This window comes from Girardinichthys multiradiatus, chromosome 20 (genome assembly GCF_021462225.1).
Source record: "Girardinichthys multiradiatus isolate DD_20200921_A chromosome 20, DD_fGirMul_XY1, whole genome shotgun sequence".
Taxonomy (NCBI): Eukaryota; Metazoa; Chordata; class Actinopteri; order Cyprinodontiformes; family Goodeidae; genus Girardinichthys; species Girardinichthys multiradiatus.
Window position 1 is genome coordinate 52,892,465 of NC_061812.1, and position 19,048 is coordinate 52,911,512.

Below are 19,048 nucleotides of genomic sequence, written 5' to 3' on the forward strand. Positions count from 1 at the left end.
TAAATAAAAGTAAGTATGTTCAATGCTGAAAAGTTGGTCTCCCCACAATTCTTAAATGGGCTTTCCTAAACCTTCCTCCAAAAAGTTGCAGTTTGATTCTGTTGCTTGGGCAACTTTTTCTACTACACTTTTTTTCTTCCACTTAACTTTTCATTCAGATGCTCACCTCTTTGGCTTATTTTTCTACTGGATGGACAGTGGCTGTCTGCTGGATAACTTTCAAGTTAGCTGTTACCCCATGCTTGTAAAGGCCATAACATGTCCACAATATAACATTTCTGTATTAAAAGAAATAATAAAAACAGTTCTTGGTTTAATGAAAGCTGAATTTTCTTTTTTAATAATTGTGAGCCATAATCATCAAAATTAACATTAACAGTTGAAATATATCCCTGTGTGTGTAATAAATCTATTATTAGTTTCGCTTTGTGCACTGAATTATTGTAATAAATTAACTTATTATTGGAAGTTTTTGAGAAGCACCTACAGTATAACCACAGGTAAACTGGAGGTTTAACTTTACATCTCTGCTCATTGCTTCCTGAAGACCTTCTTGTGAACAGATCAGGCTCTTCACTGTCTATAAGAATCTGTTACAATTCAAAACTCAGATCATCTGCAACAAGCAGGGCAGCATCACAGAAGTTTTCAGATTAGACATCCTGCAGTCATCCTGCCAGAAGATTCTGCACACCATCATTATCAGCAGCTTGTGGTTCTGGTTGGTTTCCATTTTCTCAAAGATGAAAAGCATGAAGCCCATTTTGGGTGATTACACAAAATTCAGCTTTATTCAGAGCCATAACACCAGTAAGCTCGACACAGTGAATACATTGCATCATACACATAAAACCTCCCAATATGGGAGAGGAATGATTCAAGTCAGACGTTGCAGTTTGATCAGGTGTTACCTGCAGACAGTACAGAATAACATTCAACAATCAATAGAAAAACACTGTGCCATAAATAACAAGTGGTGTTCAGATCAATAAAAAGCAATTTTGAACTGGGGCAAAATTGGCTTATAGGTCAACATTTTTGGAGCAAAGCTGAGGCTTTAGTGCCCTTTGTTGGAGGTGCATTTGGACTTTTTGTTCCACATAGGATTATCCTACAGGGAGCATTTTCCACCAGCTGGAGCTTCAGATGAGGCCATTACTGTCCAAAGCTGACGTCCTAAACTGCAATGCTTCTCTGCATGAAAGGCCCCAGGCTTCTCCTCCGCTTTGGTATTTTAGTGCAGCACCAGATAAACATTATTCCAGTGACCAGCACCCATAAATGACCCTGCACAAATAGGGTGCCAGCTTATGATCAGTAAATTTCATCCCTCGCTTGAGAAGGTGGCGACTTTTCCAGTTCTTTGGAATAGCTGCATGAGAAGAAACTCCTTCTTGGATCTAAGCTTCAGAGGACGCCTGGGGTTTGAGGTGGGCCTTCTCCATGGTCGTTCCGTATGGATCTGACCTTTTGAAGAAGCCCATCTGGAGGGAAACATGAAGAGATCACATTCAAATTAAGCAAAGAACTAAAGTCAGATATATCCAAATGTTGTTCTTGTTTTGTATATCGTCTCTAAAATGTTGAAACAACCTAAGAAGATGCTGTTATGCATACTAAACACAGAACAACAAAATAAATACCCAAACTTTAATATTTAGTCATTGGGGGTTACTGGAAGGAGGCTTTCTTTCTGTCTGACATAACCAGGCCTCATGCAGCTGTTCAGGGTCAACTACAGTTTTAACAAAGCCTTGCATACATGTGGGCTACAAGTGGATGAATGAATTAACAGATAACAGCTTTTTCTTTTAGTATACACACATTTAAACAGGTGCAGTATAGAAATGTATGTATGGATGGATTTGTGTGCTGACATGCTCACAGCCTTATCCCCTAACTGGCTGCATTTATTCACAAAAATCTTTAAAGATAAACTATGAATGTTTCTGCTGTTAAATAGAGATTATGAGTTTGAATTTAGCTTATTCCTAAATCCATCTCATAGGGAGTGTCTGTCTTTGAGAGTTAGGGTCTTACTCAGCTTTGGACCCCCAGCTGTCATGGAGTGACATTTTGGACTTGTTGGTTTATTTTGTAATTTTGATTCTCCTTATGGCTCTTTGTTTATTTCTTAAGTTATTGTTTCTACAGGTCCTTCTCAAAATATTAGCATATTGTGATAAAGTTCATTATTTTCCATAATGTCATGATGAAAATTTAACATTCATATATTTTAGATTCATTGCACACTAACTGAAATATTTCAGGTCTTTTATTGTCTTAATACGGATGATTTTGGCATACAGCTCATGAAAACCCTAAATTACTATCTCACAAAATTAGCATATCATTAAAAGGGTCTCTAAACGAGCTATGAACCTAATCATCTGAATCAACGAGTTAACTCTAAACACCTGCAAAAGATTCCTGAGGCCTTTAAAACTCCCAGCCTGGTTCATCACTCAAAACCCCAATCATGGGTAAGACTGCCGACCTGACTGCTGTCCAGAAGGCCACTATTGACACCCTCAAGCAAGAGGGTAAGACACAGAAAGAAATTTCTGAACGAATAGGCTGTTCCCAGAGTGCTGTATCAAGGCACCTCAGTGGGAAGTCTGTGGGAAGGAAAAAGTGCGGCAGAAAACGCTGCACAACGAGAAGAGGTGACCGGACCCTGAGGAAGATTGTGGAGAAGGGCCGATTCCAGACCTTGGGGGACCTGCGGAAGCAGTGGACTGAGTCTGGAGTAGAAACATCCAGAGCCACCGTGCACAGGCGTGTGCAGGAAATGGGCTACAGGTGCCGCATTCCCCAGGTCAAGCCACTTTTGAACCAGAAACAGCGGCAGAAGTGCCTGACCTGGGCTACAGAGAAGCAGCACTGGACTGTTGCTCAGTGGTCCAAAGTACTTTTTTCGGATGAAAGCAAATTCTGCATGTCCTTTGGAAATCAAGGTGCCAGAGTCTGGAGGAAGACTGGGGAGAAGGAAATGCCAGAAGTCCAGTGTCAAGTACCCACAGTCAGTGATGGTCTGGGGTGCCGTGTCAGCTGCTGGTGTTGGTCCACTGTGTTTTATCAAGGGCAGGGTCAATGCAGCTAGCTATCAGGAGATTTTGGAGCACTTCATGCTTCCATCTGCTGAAAAGCTTTATGGAGATGAAGATTTCATTTTCAGCACGACCTGGCACCTGCTCACAGTGCCAAAACCACTGGTAAATGGTTTACTGACCATGGTATCACTGTGCTCAATTGGCCTGCCAACTCTCCTGACCTGAACCCCATAGAGAATCTGTGGGATATTGTGAAGAGAACGTTGAGAGACTCAAGACCCAACACTCTGGATGAGCTAAAGGCCGCTATCGAAGCATCCTGGGCCTCCATAAGACCTCAGCAGTGCCACAGGCTGATTGCCTCCATGCCACGCCGCATTGAAGCAGTCATTTCTGCAAAAGGATTCCTGACCAAGTATTGAGTGCATAACTGTACATGATTATTTGAAGGTTGATGTTTTTTGTATTAAAAACACTTTTCTTTTATTGGTCGGATGAAATATGCTAATTGTGTGAGATAGGAATTTTGGGTTTTCATGAGCTGTATGCCAAAATCATCCGTATTAAGACAATAAAAGACCTGAAATATTTCAGTTAGTGTGCAATGAATCTAAAATATATGAATGTTACATTTTCATCATGATATTATGGAAAATAATGAACTTTATCACAATATGCTAATATTTTGAGAAGGACCTGTATGTTTCCCTCTAGTTCTCTCTTTACTTTAGTTCATAGTTATTCTAGTTCTTTATTTCCTCCTCTGATTTATTCTCTTGCTTAGTTTGTGTTTTCTGTCCTTTCACCCATCCTCAGCCTTTGTATTTGTTTCACCTGTTCCCTGTTTCTTTGATTACCTGCCTTTTGTTCCCCTCTCTGTGCTCTGTGTATATTAGTTGTTCTGTTTGTTTAGTTCCTCGCTGGTTCCTTGTTTCTATGTCGGTGATGTCTATGCTTCGTTTATGCTACGCTACGTTTCTATGTCTATGCTTCGTTTATGCTACGCTACGTTTCTATGTCTATGCTTCGTTTATGCTACGCTACGTTTCTATGTCTATGCTTCGTTTATGCTACGCTACGTTTCTATGTCTATGCTTCGTTTATGCTACGCTACGTTTCTATGTCTATGCTTCGTTTAAGCTACGTGTACCATGACTATGTTTTGTTTCATGCTTCGTTTTGCCATACTACCTGGAGTGTGGAATAAATTATGATGCGACTACCGAGCTCTGTTCTGCGTTTTGGTCCGAACCACAGTCCTTCCCCGACACCAGCGTTTTCTGTTTTTCAGCCACATATGCAAAATACCTCCAAACTAAACTTTTTCTTTTGTCTTTTTGTTCTAATGAAGGTCACAAAGGTTGTTCTCTTGACTTACTCTGAACATGTTACCTGAATTTTAAACTAGCAGTAATTCACAACTGGCTCAGTTTGAATCATTATCTTGTTTCAAATTAGTTTTCCTAAATAGATTTTTTAGTACTCATTATGTGAAAATATTGATTATTTTGACCTCCCTACATACAAGAGATATCAATTTAGGTGTTTAGTTTGCAAATTACCGAAATTAGGAATAAATGAGCACAACTTTGCCCAATTATTACTCAAATTCGTTGATATGTGTTGAAAATGCATCACATGCCATTAGTGGGATAAATACTCCACATTCCCAAATTAAGACTGGAAGCAGTGAGTGGTGTTCGCAATAATAGTCTACAAGGGATTAAAGGTACAAATGGCAATTATCAGATACGAGTAAAGCTTTGCAGTTTTTCAGACTTGCAAACATTTGCAGTGTAGTTTGGTCAACCTAATGTATGCCAAAAAAACAATTATTATTAAAAGTAGAAACCAAAACAGAGGCAAATCAATATCCATGGTTTACTTGTACTCGTCGTCTTCCGCTTATCCGGGATCGGGTCACGGGGGCAGCAGACTCAGAAGAGACGCCCAGACGTCCCTCTCCCCAGACACCTCCTCCAGTTCCTCCAGGGGGAGCCCAAGGCGTTCCCGGGCCAGCCGAGAGACATAGTCCCTCCAGCGTGTCCTGGGCCGTCCCCTGGGCCTCCTCCCAGTGGGACACGCCTGGAACACCTCCCAAGGAAGGCGTCCAGGAGGCATCCGGTATAGATGCCCGAGCCACCTCAACTGGCTTCTCTCGATGTGGAGGAGCAGCGGCTCTACTCCGAGCCCCTCCCGGATGGCCGAGCTCCTCACCCTGTCTCTAAGGGAGTGCCCGGCCACCCTACGGAGGAAGCTAATTTCAGCCGCTTGTATCCGGGATCTCGTTCTTTCGGTCATGACCCAAAGTTCATGGTCATAGGTGAGGGTAGGAACGTAGACCGACCTGTAAATCAAGAGCTTTGCTTTTCGGCTCAGCTCTCTCTTCACCACAACGGACCGGCACAGTGCCCCCATTACTGTGGCAGCCGCACCGATCCGTCTGTCGATCTCCCGCTCCATTCTTCCCTCACTCGTGAACAAGACCCCCAGATACTTGAACTCCTCCACTTGAGGCAGGAAATCCCCTCCAACCTGAAGAGGACAAGCCACCCTTTTGCGGTCGAGAACTATGGCCTCGGACTTGGAGGAGCAGATCTCCACCAGAGATCCGCATGCTGTAGGTCTTGGCTAGAGGGGGCCAGCAGGACCACATCATCTGCAAAAAGAAGAGACGAAATCCACTGGTCCCCAAACCAGACCCCCTCCAGCCCCTGTCTGCGCCTATAAATCCTGTCCATAAAAGTTATGAACAGGGCTGGTGACAAAGGGCAGCCCTGCCAGAGTCCAACATGCACCGGGAACAGGTCCAACTTAGTGCCGGCAATGCGAACCATACTCCTGCTCTGCTTGTACAGGGACTGATGGCCCCTAGTAAAGGGCCCCCAATTCTATACTCCTGGAGTACTCCCCACAGGGCATCATGAGGGACACAGTCGAATGCCTTCTCCAGGTCCACAAAACACATGTGGACCGGTTGGGCAAACACCCATGAACCCTCGAGCACCCTGTAGAGGGTATAGAGCTGGTCCAGTGTTCCACAGCCGGGACGAAAACCACACTGCTCCTCCTGAAGCCGAGGTTCGACTATCAGCCGGACTCTCCTCTCCAATACCCTGGCGTAGGCCTAACCAGGGAGGCTGAGGAGTGTGATCCCCTGTAGTTTGAACACACCCTCCGGTCCCCCTTCTTATAAAGGGGGACCACCACCCCAGTCTGCCAGTCCAGAGGCACTGTCCCCGACCGCCACGCAATGTTGAAGAGGCGTGTCAACCATGACAGCCCTACAACGTCCAGACACTTGAGGTACTCAAGGCGGATCTCATCCACCCCCGAAGCCTTGCCACCACGGAGCTTTTTAACCACCTCGGTGACTTCAGCCTGGGTGATGAAAGAGTCCAACCCTGAGTCCCCAGGCTCTGCTTCCACCAGGGAATGCATGATGGCAGGATTGAGGAGATCCTCGAAGTACTCCTTCCACCGCCCAATAATGTCCCCAGCCGAGGTCAGCATAGCACTGCTTCCTCCTCCTGAGGCACCGGATGGTTTGCCAGAATCCCTTTGAGGCCAACCGGTAAATGGTAAATGGACTGAACTTATATAGCGCTTTTCCAGTCAAGCAGACCACTCAAAGCGCTTTACACTAGAGCCACATTCACCCAATTGCTCTCCCTAACGCTCACACATTCATACACCGATACGCAGATCGGTAGGCAACTTGAGGTTAAGTGCCTTGCCCAGGGGCACATCGACATATGGCAGGAGGAAGCTGGAATCGAACCCACAATCTTCTGATTGCAAGACGACTACTCTTCCTACTGAGCCACACTCGCCTAGTCCTTCTCCATGGCCTCACCAAACTCCTCCCAGGCCCGAGTTTTCCCGGGTACTGCGAGGAGCAACCCGGCCACCAGGCGCTCTCCGACGAGTCCCGACCCCAGGCCTGGCTCCAGGGTGGGACCCCGGCTCTGCCGTACCAGGCGACGTGGTGTAGGGCCTCCTTTTGGAGCCAATACAGCATCAATTCGTCTTGGGAATGACATATACAAGTCCTGCACAGTGGTCAGAGGGATTTTAAGCCATTCTTCTTGCAGGATAGTGTCCAGGTCACTACGTGATACTGGTGGAGGAAAACGTTTCCTGACTCGCTCCTCCAAAACACCCCAAAGTGGCTCAATAATATTTAGATCTGGTGACTGTGCAGGCCATGGGAGATGTTCAACTTCACTTTCATGTTCATCAAACAAATCTTTCACCAGTCTTGCTGTGTGTATTGGTGCATTGTCATCCTGATACACGGCACCGCCTTCAGGATACAATGTTTGAACCATTGGATGCACATGGTCCTCAAGAATGGTTCGGTAGTCCTTGGCAGTGACGCGTCCATCTAGTACAAGTATTGGGCCAAGGGAATGTCATGATATGGCAGCCCAAACCATCACTGATCCACCCCCATGCTTCACTCTGGGCATGCAACAGTCTGGGTGGTACGCTTCTTTGGGGCTTCTCCACACCGTAACTCTCCTGGATGTGGGGAAAACAGTAAAGGTGGACTCATCAGAGAACAATACATGTTTCACATTGTCCACAGCCCAAGATTTGCGCTCCTTGCACCATTGAAACCAACGTTTGGCATTGGCATGAATGACCAAAGGTTTGGCTATAGCAGCCCGGCCGTGTATATTGATCCTGTGGAGCTCCTGACGGACAGTTCTGGTGGAAACAGGAGAGTTGAGGTGCACATTTAATTCTGCCGTGATTTGGGCAGTCGTGGTTTTATGTTTTTTGGATACAATCCAGGTTAGCACCCGAACATCCCTTTCAGACAGCTTCCTCTTGCATCCACAGTTAATCCTGTTGGATGTGGTTCGTCCTTCTTGGTGGTATGCTGACATTACCCTGGATACCGTGGTTCTTGATACATCACAAAGACTTGCTGTCTTGGTCACAGATGCGTCAGCAAGACGTGCACCAACAATTTGTCCTTTTTTGAACTCTGGTATGTCACCCATAATGTTGTGTGCATTTCAATATTTTGAGCAAAACTGTGCTCTTACCCTGATAATTGAACCTTCACACTCTGATCTTACTGGTGCAATGTGCAATCAATGAAGACTGGCTACCAGGCTGGTCCAATTTAGCCATGAAACCTCCCACACTAAAATGACAGGTGTTTCAGTTTCATTGTCCAACTCCTGTATGTGCTACTTTGTTTTGGTTTATCACATAATCCTCTAATGAGATAAACTGAATAATGTGGTTCTAAACTGATCACATGTAAAAACATTGAAGGGTTATAACAAGGCACAGTGAAAGTGTTGCTAGCTTCTTTATTGCCCATTCATACAAAATGTCATGCTGACAGCAGCTGGAAGACACTTCACTTCACAGACTACACTTTAAAAAGTATCACATTTTAGTTGTTGTGCAATTAATTGTCATTACCTCTTCCTTAAAGAACTTTCTAAAGTTTGGTAGGAAACATCACAGACCAGGAAGATTTTACCATCTTTCTGGCCTGGATAAGAATTAACTTCTTGTTTTATTTTGTATTTGGTTGTGTTCTACATTACCCCATTTTACCTTATACAGTAGATAAATCAGCACTGCCAGCAACAGCAGCCCAGCTAAAACAGCCAGGATGATAATCCACACTGGAACAGAGAACTGATTGTCCGGTTTGCTCCACATCACAGTTGCCACCACCTGGCCAACAGTAACAGAGCACAGATGTCACACCTTGCACTGGCATCCACATGTACAGTTGAATTTAAGTATAATGTTTTGTGTTAAACCTTAGGAAATTACCTTTCTTGATCCGAATGGCTTAAATTTGGGAGGAATAGAGTATGGCATCTTGTTCACTTCATACTGAACGGAACACTCCAGGATGTGCTGCTTGTATGGGCGCTGTGGATGAGCAAATGGCAGATAAGGGATAACAGGCAGCATGCACACGGCTTTAACATGCAGTTAGGGTTATTATCAATAGAGAGGAAATATGAAGATCCAGTGTGATTTAAAAAAAATATCAACTTCACTGACTGCTGCATCGTATGACTTATTTACAAAGCAGATAGCATTTCTTCATGTTATGTAATTGTAAACCTCCACAAGAGGGCAGTATTAGAAGACAGATACCCTTAATACTGGTTGGTTTTATCTCCCAGTCTGCACTTTACTGCTGACCTGAATGATAATCATGAGCATCAGCGCTTCACACTATTCTAAGCCAACAAGACTCACCTCGATGAAGGTTTCAGCCCAGAGTCTGGAGCGTACAGTCAGGATGATGCTGCTCCCTTTCTCCAGCCTTTCGACATCACAGTGAAGCTTCCAGCATTCTGCTGAGCTGCACGTCTACAGAAGGACAGAGTCAACAAGGTCAGGGGTAAAGATTAAACATATTCTTCTTTACTGAATCACTAGACAAGCACAATGAACTGGGAACTTCACACTAGCATATATACCAGATCTCTTCTTATAGACTTCCATTAAGGGAAAAAGCATCCAAACCAATCTGGTCATATGTGAAAAAGTTATTGCCCCCTAAACCTAATAAATAGTGGGGCCATCCATACAATAATGAGTAAGGCAATGAGTCTTTTACATTGCTGTGGGAGAATTTTGGCTCGCTCAGCTTTGCAGACTTAGCCACATTGAGTGAATTTTAAGCATGTTTGGACTGTTTCATCTCAATTGGATTTAAGTCCAGACTTTAAGTCCAGGTATGTTTTATACCACTGTTTTCCCACATAAAGCAGGGTCTGTTGAGCTAAAGTAACCAAATGACAGTAGCTCATTCTGTTTCAGGATTTTCTGCCAGAGAGCTGAACTCAGGGTTTTATCAATTTCAGCAAGTCAACCAGGTCCAAAGGAAGCTAAGCAGCCCTAGACCACCATCAACCCTCCTCCACCCCCTATAGTGACTATAGATATAATGTACTTTTTCTGAAACACTGTTAGATTTGTACAACGGTAAAAGATGAGCGCCTTTCCACAGATTGTTGGTGATTATCATTTCTTTTTTTGTACAACTTTTTGGTCAGCAGCAAGTAATTTGCTCTTGGGGTAATTTTGGTAGGGCGATGGATGATAGCTCTCACTGTGGTTTGCTGGAGTTTCAAAGTCCTGACTGATAGATGTTGGTAGCTTACTTTAATATCTGTTATTTCTGTAGATTGGGGCATGGTGTGTTGCTTTTTGAGATCTTTTAGCCTACTGCATGTCATTTTACATGTCTGTCTCTAAACAGGCCTGGTGTGGTTAGTAAAACTGAACTCTGAATGCTTTTCAAGCATCTAGTTAATTAAAGTTAATTAATAATTAATTAATCTTTACGCAGTAAGGAGTGGGGGGTACTTTTTCACAGAGCTGTATGTACTTCGTGGTGACTTTTTAGGGTTCTTTGTAAATCTTTCTTAGCTTGGTTTTTGTTTTGTTACTTTAATTTAACATTTTTCAAATCTATTGCTCTACATTTCCAGACTTCCTTGATTGGTTGAATGCCTCTCTTTAAATTCTCTTCGGTTAAGTATTTGTGACCTAAAATGAAATGTTATGACCATGTATACCAAGAACTGCAGAACGGGTCATTTTTACACCACAGAAACCATGAAAAATGGTAAGTGTTGCCCTGTAATCTTAGTCGTTGATATGGCAACCAGGTCGCTAAATGTGTGGATTCTCTGGGTACTCCAGCGTCCACAGTCCAAAAACATGCATGTATGGTTGATTGGTTACTTTAAACTGCCCTTAGGACTGACTGTACCCACTTCTCCATCAGTGAGTAGTGGACGAGTGTCCCTGTGACCCTCCATGGATTAACCTTTATAGAAAAACGATGAATGAATTATTGACTGATTTATAAATTACTATACAATAATGTCACTGGTTTTAAAAGGATTACACTCTTAATGTTTCAGTTGATGAAGAAACAGTCAAGAGATGCTCCAAAAAATCAACTGTTGACCAGAATTGGATGATTCTTGACCTAGGGATTAAGCAAACTGCTGAAAACTTAAAAAATCGAATCTTTATTCCAGTGAGGGAACGCACCATACAAAGCACTACTAGATTGTGCTGACAACACGTTCCAGTGCACTCGCAGTTCCGGTTACTCACAGCTGGAGAGAGAACAAGACTATCAATATGTCAAAGAAAGGCTGTAGGGAGTAGAGCAAAGATGCTGTGGTTTAATGCTTTTCAGCTTTTAAACTCTGGTATTGGAAATGCTGGAAATGTTGAAACACTTTCAGGTATCTCCGACTAAAGACAAAAATCTATATTCTTAAAGATATACACAGATCTGACGTTTTAGTAATGCTAACTCAGCTAACCCCTTAATACAAGATGCTAAGCCAAGGATAAACTACGCTCTATCTAAACAATGCATTGCTAATGCATAGTTTAGCCAGAGCAGGTCTGTCCAATAAAACTGTCTGCTGTTTTGAACATTTCTGGCAGAAAAAACACAGTGTGTGCATGCCAACGGTAATGCCTTTAAATACCTTAAAGTCAATAAAGAAGGGCCTCAAGGGTCAGTACTTGGACCCTATACTTTCTGTTCTCTATATTAATAACATTACCCAATATGTGTCCAATACAAAGTTTTACTTGCAGATGATTCTCTCTCTTTTATACCACATGTTCATCAACTGGTCATAAAGCTGAAATCAAAGCTAGGTTTTTATTTCAGGATTAAATCATGTCTTTCATTTGAATTCAAGAAAGTTTGGTTGCTATGACCATTCTGTCAGGCTTGGACTATGGTGATTTATGTATATGCATACCTCGTCTTAGTGTGTATATCCTATAACACTATTACATTCATTTAACACTAACATCATTCATCCACCGTTGTTCAATATATCAATGTGTTGGATGGTCCTCCTTATCAATATACAGGCTAAGACACTGGCATATTCTTGTTTACTAGGCTGTTCTTGGTTCACTTCTGTCTTATCTCTCGAACTTCATCCATGAAAGGAGTCCCGGGTATTACAGCTGACGTTCACAGAACAAGTTTTTATTCTCAGTTCCAAGGGTACAAACTGAGATGGGAAAAAAAACGTTCATGTTTGCTGCTCCCTTTCTCTGGAGGGAACTGCACAAAAGACTTGAAACTTCAGGACATGGCCACATTGGGGGCTTTTAGGAAAATGTTGATATGTCTGCCTGTAAAAGGTTTAATTTTGTGTTGCCATCTTGGCCAGGATACTATGGTCAAATATAATTTTATCCTCAGTGAGACTGGTTTAATACATTTCAAATACAAAATAAATAAATATGCCAACTCATGTTGCCTTTGTTTTAAATATTAGTAAATGCCTGTTTTACAGATATGGCTTTTTTTACACGTGGCCAAATGACACCTTTGCTCTTAATATGAATAACAAATTACCTCTGACAGCACAGAATACAGTTCTTGAAGAGAAAAAAATAATACCATATCTGAATATTAAAAAAAATGTTTTATTAAAATTTCCGATCAGTGCAAGTCTATAGTGAACTAATATGGGTTAGATAATTAGTAGTCAACAGACTGAGTGATGCTGGAAACAGGAACAAGAGCAAAATAGTAAATGTAAAACAGGTTGTGGCACTGCTGCAGAACGTAAGATCCCAAGATTTGGATTGGGGACAATTAGGCTGGTAGTCTCAGACAAGTGAAAATGAGGTCAGTGATCAATACCTGGCAACAGCAGTGCCTTATATATAGACTGGAGAAATATTTCAGTGGACATGCAACCAGAAGATGGAAGTAGTGTTCAACGTTTCCACATCAAGGGGTCTCTTTATTAGGCCTTGATGTCTTTAGGTCCAGCATTAGTTTTTTTTCTGTGTTTTGTAGATAATTGTGCATATTTGTATTTTGTACAGATTTTTATTTTTACTTATTATTGAAAGACTTATACTTTGCTTTTTCCCCCCTATATTACACAGTTAGTTACTTAGTTTGGTCACAAGTTGCGGTCTGAATACTGCTGGATGTTAGTGTCTGTTGATGGCAGTCTTTCACTCTTTTCAGTGGGTGAATTTTTCCTTCTCTCAAGTCTCTACAGTGCCTGGCAAAAATATTCATACCATTGGAGCCTCTTCAAAATGTTCCATATAACTACCAGAACGTTCGGTATGTTTTATAAGGATTTTATTCATCACAAGATAATTGGAATGAAAATGACACATGATTTTTAAATGTTTATACAAATAATCTAGAAATCATGGTGTGCACATGTATGGAGCCTCGTTTACTCTGAGACCCCTTAAAAAATCCAATGCACCACATTGACTCCAAAAAACCCTAATTAGTCCACTTGTGTGTAACTTTATGCTGAGATGTTCTGTGAAGACCTCACATTCAAAAAAGATAGGGGACATAGCAATCATATTTGAATGTGTGCTGATGAGCTAACGGAATAAAACTGCAGTCAGATTTAAACCAGGGTTACGTTATAAAACAAGCTGCAAGCTTTAAACACCCCACAGTGTATTCAAGAGAAGTTACTGGAAATGCAAAGGTGGTCAAGACATAACCCAAAAGACTTTAAGCTGCATTTACAGCAAATGTTGGTTGTACTAGGTACTAAGGAGGGTTTAATATAACTCTGTGCCACATTTTCAGATTTGTATTTGTAAAACAATCTGAAAAGTACATAGAATTTTCTTTCCACACACTACATTTTATTTATCATTTACATATAAAATTAACTATTAATTAATAAAATTTTAGCCAAGACCTACAGCATGCGCTGTGGCGGTTCGCAGCAGAGTGTGAAGCGGCTGGGATGAAGATCAGCTCCTCCAAGTCCGAGGCCATGGTTCTCGACCGGAAAAGGGTGGCTTGTCCTCTTCAGGTTGGAGGTGAGTTCCTGCCTCAAGTGGAGGAGTTCAAGTATCTCGGGGTCTTGTTCTGAGTGAGGGAAGAATGCAGCAGGAGATCGACAGACGGATCGGTGCGGCTGCTGCAGGAATGAGGGCACTGAGCCGAAAAGCGAAGCTCTCGATTTACTGGTCGGTCTACGTTCCTACCCTCACCTATGGCCATGAACTTTGTGTCATGACCGAAAGAACGAGATCCCGGATACGAGCGGCTGAAATGAGCTTCCTCCGTAGGGTGGCCGGGCACTCCCTTAGAGATAGGGTGAGGAGCTCGGCCATCCGGGAGGGGCTCGGAGTAGAGCCGCTGCTCCTCCACATCGAGAGGAGCCAGTTGAGGTGGCTCGGGCATCTATACCGGATGCCTCCTGGACGCCTTCCTCGGGACTATGTCTCTCAGCTGGCCTGGGAACGCCTTGGGCTCCCCCCGGAGGAGCTGGAGGAGGTGTCTGGGGAGAGGGACGTCATATTGTCCCCGTTTTGGACGGATGAGAAGTTTACCGTTTTTGAGTTGAGTTTTGACACTCATGGACGAGTGTCACTTTGGTTCCCCCCCTTGCTCTTTTTCAGACCAGACCCAACCTCAAACCGATGGTCAGAAGAAATCAACGTCAAAGTAATTTCGTTCTTTTTTTTTTTTTTTTAGATTAAATTGGATAGGTGTATTTAGAGGTTGAGGCATAGTTTAAGGTGATTTAGAATCACCAGTAGTTAATCCAAGGTATCAACTTGTTGCATGCAATACTGATTGAAGTGTTTTATGCTGAGCTGTGGTTGATTTGCTTTGCAAGGTGTGTGTTCATGTTATTGTCCGGCTGACCCCAAATCAGCCAGGAGTTAGAAGTTGGACTTTCAAAGGTTTTCCATTCAAAGCAGTTGTGGCCTGACCATTCCTTTGTCCCAGTTTTATTACTGGAGTTTTTCCACTGAGTTCCCGCCTCAGAGTTTTATGACCCTTTGTTCGAGATTTGGGGCAATCAGCTGCTAGTGGCTAAGGGCCCAGCCCACCACTACCAGCTGATCGCCAAAAACTGAGAGACATCAGCACACCATGAGGGCTTCTCTTTCTAAGTTAACTCAAATTGCACATTTTGTCCATAAAACTGCTACTTTGATCTTGATAGACACTCAATGCGCATATATTTTCTTTTATTATTATTGTTAGGTAGTCATTTTTATGCCCTTTGTGTAGATTAGTGCTTGTCAGTAACGTGAAGGTTTTTGGACCAGAATAGTAATTATATCAGGGAAGAAAGCATGTGCAAGCAGTACGAGTTCTGAAATTTAACGCCGGGCTCACACTGAACATGGAGCAACTGCGGTGCGGGCATCGCAAGGAACCCAAATCATTCAAATCAATGTGTACACTCACATCAGCCACGGTGCAGTGCGGTCGCGGTTACTGAGGCTGTGCAGCTCAACGAAATGTTTCTGCAAGAAGGAAGTTTGGCCAGACGTGGCAGCAGCTTCTGCATCAAGCTCATGAATTTTAGCAGCCAGAGAGGAAGCCAGACAGGAGAGAGTTCTGGTGAATTTCAAACTAAAATCAACCCATTAACATACGCTAACTTGACTAGTCTAACGAAAACCACAAAAAACAGAAAAACAAGGAAATGGAGGCGCTATTTAAAGTAAAAGGATAGTCACTCTCGGACGGATAACAAGTTTAAAAAAAAAAAAGTGTGGCATGCATGTCTTCAGTCCTTTTTAGTCTTGATACTGCTTAATAAAATCCAGTGCGATCTTTTAAAAATCTTCTAATCAGTTGACCAGGTCAACATGTATTTAAGTTAACCTCTGTATAAATCCATCTGTTCTGTGAAGGCCTCTGAGGTTTGTTAGAGATCATTAGTGAACAAACATGATTATGAAGACAAAGGAACACAGCAAACAGGTCAGGGAGTGTTTAAAGGCTTTAAAGTGGAAAACACTAAGGTGGGCACCCATTTTCCCATGAGTTGTTGGTCTTTCTCTAGAAAGAATATGGGAACATGACTTAGATTTGCAAAGTTGCATCTGAATAAACCAAAAGGTTGTTGCAAAATGTCCTGTGGACATATGAGACCAAGCCAAAAATGTTTAACCATAATGCACAGTCCAATTTTTTTGAGAAAACCAAACACCTTATACCAGCTATGATGTGTGGTGGTGGACGGCTGATGATTTGGTCTTGTTTTGCAGTCAGAAGAGCTGGGCATATTGAAGTTAACAACAAAAAGGCTGAATAAGAAAAGAATTGAGACGTTGCAGTGGACCAGTCATAGTCCAGACCTCAACCTCATTCAAATATTGTGGGATCTTAAGAGCTGTGCAGAAACAAATGTCTGCAAATCTAAATGAACTGAAGCCATGATGTAAAGAAGAGTGGGCCGAGATTCCTCCAGCAGTTATTGAGACGATCATAAAGTCAGTTTCTCAAATGTGGCTTCATTTTGTTTTTACCAATACTGACAATGTGAAATCAAATGTTTATTTTGTTACACTTTAGATGGAATTTTTATTAGAACCTGGTAAAGACCGGATCAATTTTATTATGTCCTGATATGTAAAACCCAGACTTGAAAGAGAGTGTACTTTCTTTTAAAATAACTGCATGGAGCACATTTATCAGTAATTGTCTTTATGACTATAAAAAGCAAATAAAATAGGCTTTCTAGATGTTCTGTTTTGCAAATCCATTCTTGATTACTGGTTAGTCTCTCTTTCACACTCAGTCTCACCAGGTTTCCTTGTTCAACCAGAGGATCCCTGATCACCTCCCTCCTCTGGATGTTATGCTCAGCGCTGGACTTTAATGATGTAGGACTTTCTCTTTCTGGAACCTGAAGCTGCACACATGGGCAAATTCATTAGCAAATTTAATCTCATGTTCAGGGCCCTAACCGGGCCAAGATTCTTGCATCTATAGTAAGAAAATTGTTTCTTTATTATGTGTTTCCTAACCTTGAGTTTCAGTGCATTAAATGTTGTTTTGGAGGAGCAGTTGATTGGACCCACAGTGATCACCTCCACAGGGTAGAGCAGAGCATGGCCATGAGCCCTCAGGGGACATCTCACCTCTAACATCGTCTGGCTCACCACACTGGGGCCATTATTCACCAACTGTGAGACAACAGTTTCAACAGAGAAAATCGAAACACCTTTTCACTGAAATCCCAACACAGCTGAAGGAAATAGAGCAGCTGGGATTAAGAAGCATAAATCACACTATACCTCGTAAACCTGCTGAAGCTCAGGGCCAACATCCTGCTCCACCCCCAGACTGTGACGGGCGGTCCAGTTGGGAGGAGGGAAGATGACTTTGTCTGGCCGAGAAACACTGCAAGAGCCACAGTCACACCTTAGCAGAAGTCTTATTCATTACCATCAAATTATTGTTGTAGGAAGGGTGTTAATGAAGCCTTACCCCTGCAGGATCACCTCAGCCTTGGCAGCAACCTGCACCTCCAACAGCACCTCGTTGCTTTCAGAGTTATTGAAGTTTTTACTACAAAACAGAGAGAAAAGCTCAGAAATTAACAGACATTTTTTTATCAACTGAAACTACTGAAGCAAATTTGATTGAAATAAACTTTGGAAATTTGACAAAGATGAATTATTCTAAACAAACTTCTGGATGTAAATATTAAAGATAACAATGTTTCGCACTTACACCCCTGTTAAAGTTCCAGTTTTTCCCCCTAAACAACAAAATTAGGAAGATGGGACTCAGTGCCATTTCTCAACTTTGGTTTCCGTATTGAATCTGTTAAAATGATAATTCTGCAGAGGTTACTTTATCTGTTTCAGTCCCGTCAAATAGATATACATGTTCAGCAGTTTCATGAGTGGGATAAACTCATATCGAGGTATATATAGAAGGGACAAAGACCAAGAATTACATTTCGGAATTTACAGTTGGCAAAGAATGAGGTTGGTCTAGCGCTCCCTTGCTTCAAAGATTACTATACAGCTGCGCAGATCAGACCATTAGTGTGTTGATGCAATCCAGAGTAGAGGGCTAGATGGATGGAGATAGAGGGGGCCGTAATGGCAGAGTTTCCAATTCAAGCAGCATTAGGGGATAAGGGAATGATGTATGAGTTAACTAGTCTGGGGAACCCATGGATTGGTCTATCAATTAAGACATGGAAAAGGGTAATAAATACAAATCATTTGACAGAGGCAATAAAGTTATTGAGATGGTGCTTATTTGATCCAGACTTTATGCCTAAAAACATAGATACAAGATTTAAAAGTTGGAAAACTCGTAGTTTAACAGCGTATTGTACGTTTTTGTGTAAAGGGTCGGTGAACAGTTTTCAATGCCTTAAGAGACAGTTTGATTTAATTAATGCTGATTTCTATAGATTCTTACAGGTTTGTCACCATATTGAGCAAATCAGGAAAGAGATTAAAGAAGAACACTGGGACAGTGATATATATTGAAAATATTTATGGATGCATACGCTTCAAATTCAGGAAAAAAAACTATTGCTAGGCTATATAGAGGTTTACAAAAGAAGAAAGGGAGTTCTACGCAGGTAAAACAGAAATGGGAGAGGGAAGGAAATCTGGTAAGAAAAGAATATTGGAAACATCTTTGCGAGATTCAATGGAAAACATCAAACTCGACAGTATGGAGAGAGTTTCGTTGGAAAACCCTAATTAGATATTTCGTCACTCCAGTCCAAAAGAGTCACTACACCAATTCTTCGATATGTTGTAGACAGTGTGGATGTCCCAAGGTGAATCATTTTCATATTTTCTGGTGTTGTCCAATATTACTCCCTCTCTGGAAAGAGGTAAGTGAGATTCTGCGAAAAGTATTCCAAACGGGAGTTCCTTTTGAATGTGTATCTTTATATCTAGGAGCTCTACCATTAGGAAATGTCTCTTCCAGTGAAAAATATTTATTCCAGATCTTGAGTGCTGCATGTAGGAAAGCCATAACGAGAAAATGGTTGAAACGAGAGAGGCCTTCAGTGGAGGAATGGTTCAACATCACTTATGATATTTTTAAGATGGAAAGAATCACTTATGCCATAAGACTACAAAAGGGTATATTCTTGAAAAGATGGATTAGTTTTGTTACACCACTTCGACCATCTTTTGTCTGGTTTTAGGTTGCTGTATCC

At 42.1% G+C, this 19,048-nt stretch overlaps 1 protein-coding gene across 1 annotated transcript in view; it reads right to left on the reverse strand.

The window, feature by feature from the left end:
- Positions 1–762: 762 nt before the first annotated feature.
- The window catches only part of LOC124857580 (integrin alpha-5-like), a 105,805-nt gene continuing 87,519 nt past the window's right edge, over positions 763–19,048 (reverse strand). The window contains exons 23-30 of the mRNA XM_047348907.1: positions 17,338–17,418; positions 17,145–17,250; positions 16,875–17,033; positions 16,652–16,759; positions 9,300–9,413; positions 8,862–8,963; positions 8,637–8,759; positions 763–1,484 (exon numbers count right to left, since the gene is read on the reverse strand). Coding sequence (XP_047204863.1) covers positions 1,401–1,484; positions 8,637–8,759; positions 8,862–8,963; positions 9,300–9,413; positions 16,652–16,759; positions 16,875–17,033; positions 17,145–17,250; positions 17,338–17,418 — 877 coding nt within the window. The 3' untranslated portion in view covers positions 763–1,400. The remainder of the gene's footprint in view (positions 1,485–8,636; positions 8,760–8,861; positions 8,964–9,299; positions 9,414–16,651; positions 16,760–16,874; positions 17,034–17,144; positions 17,251–17,337; positions 17,419–19,048) is intronic.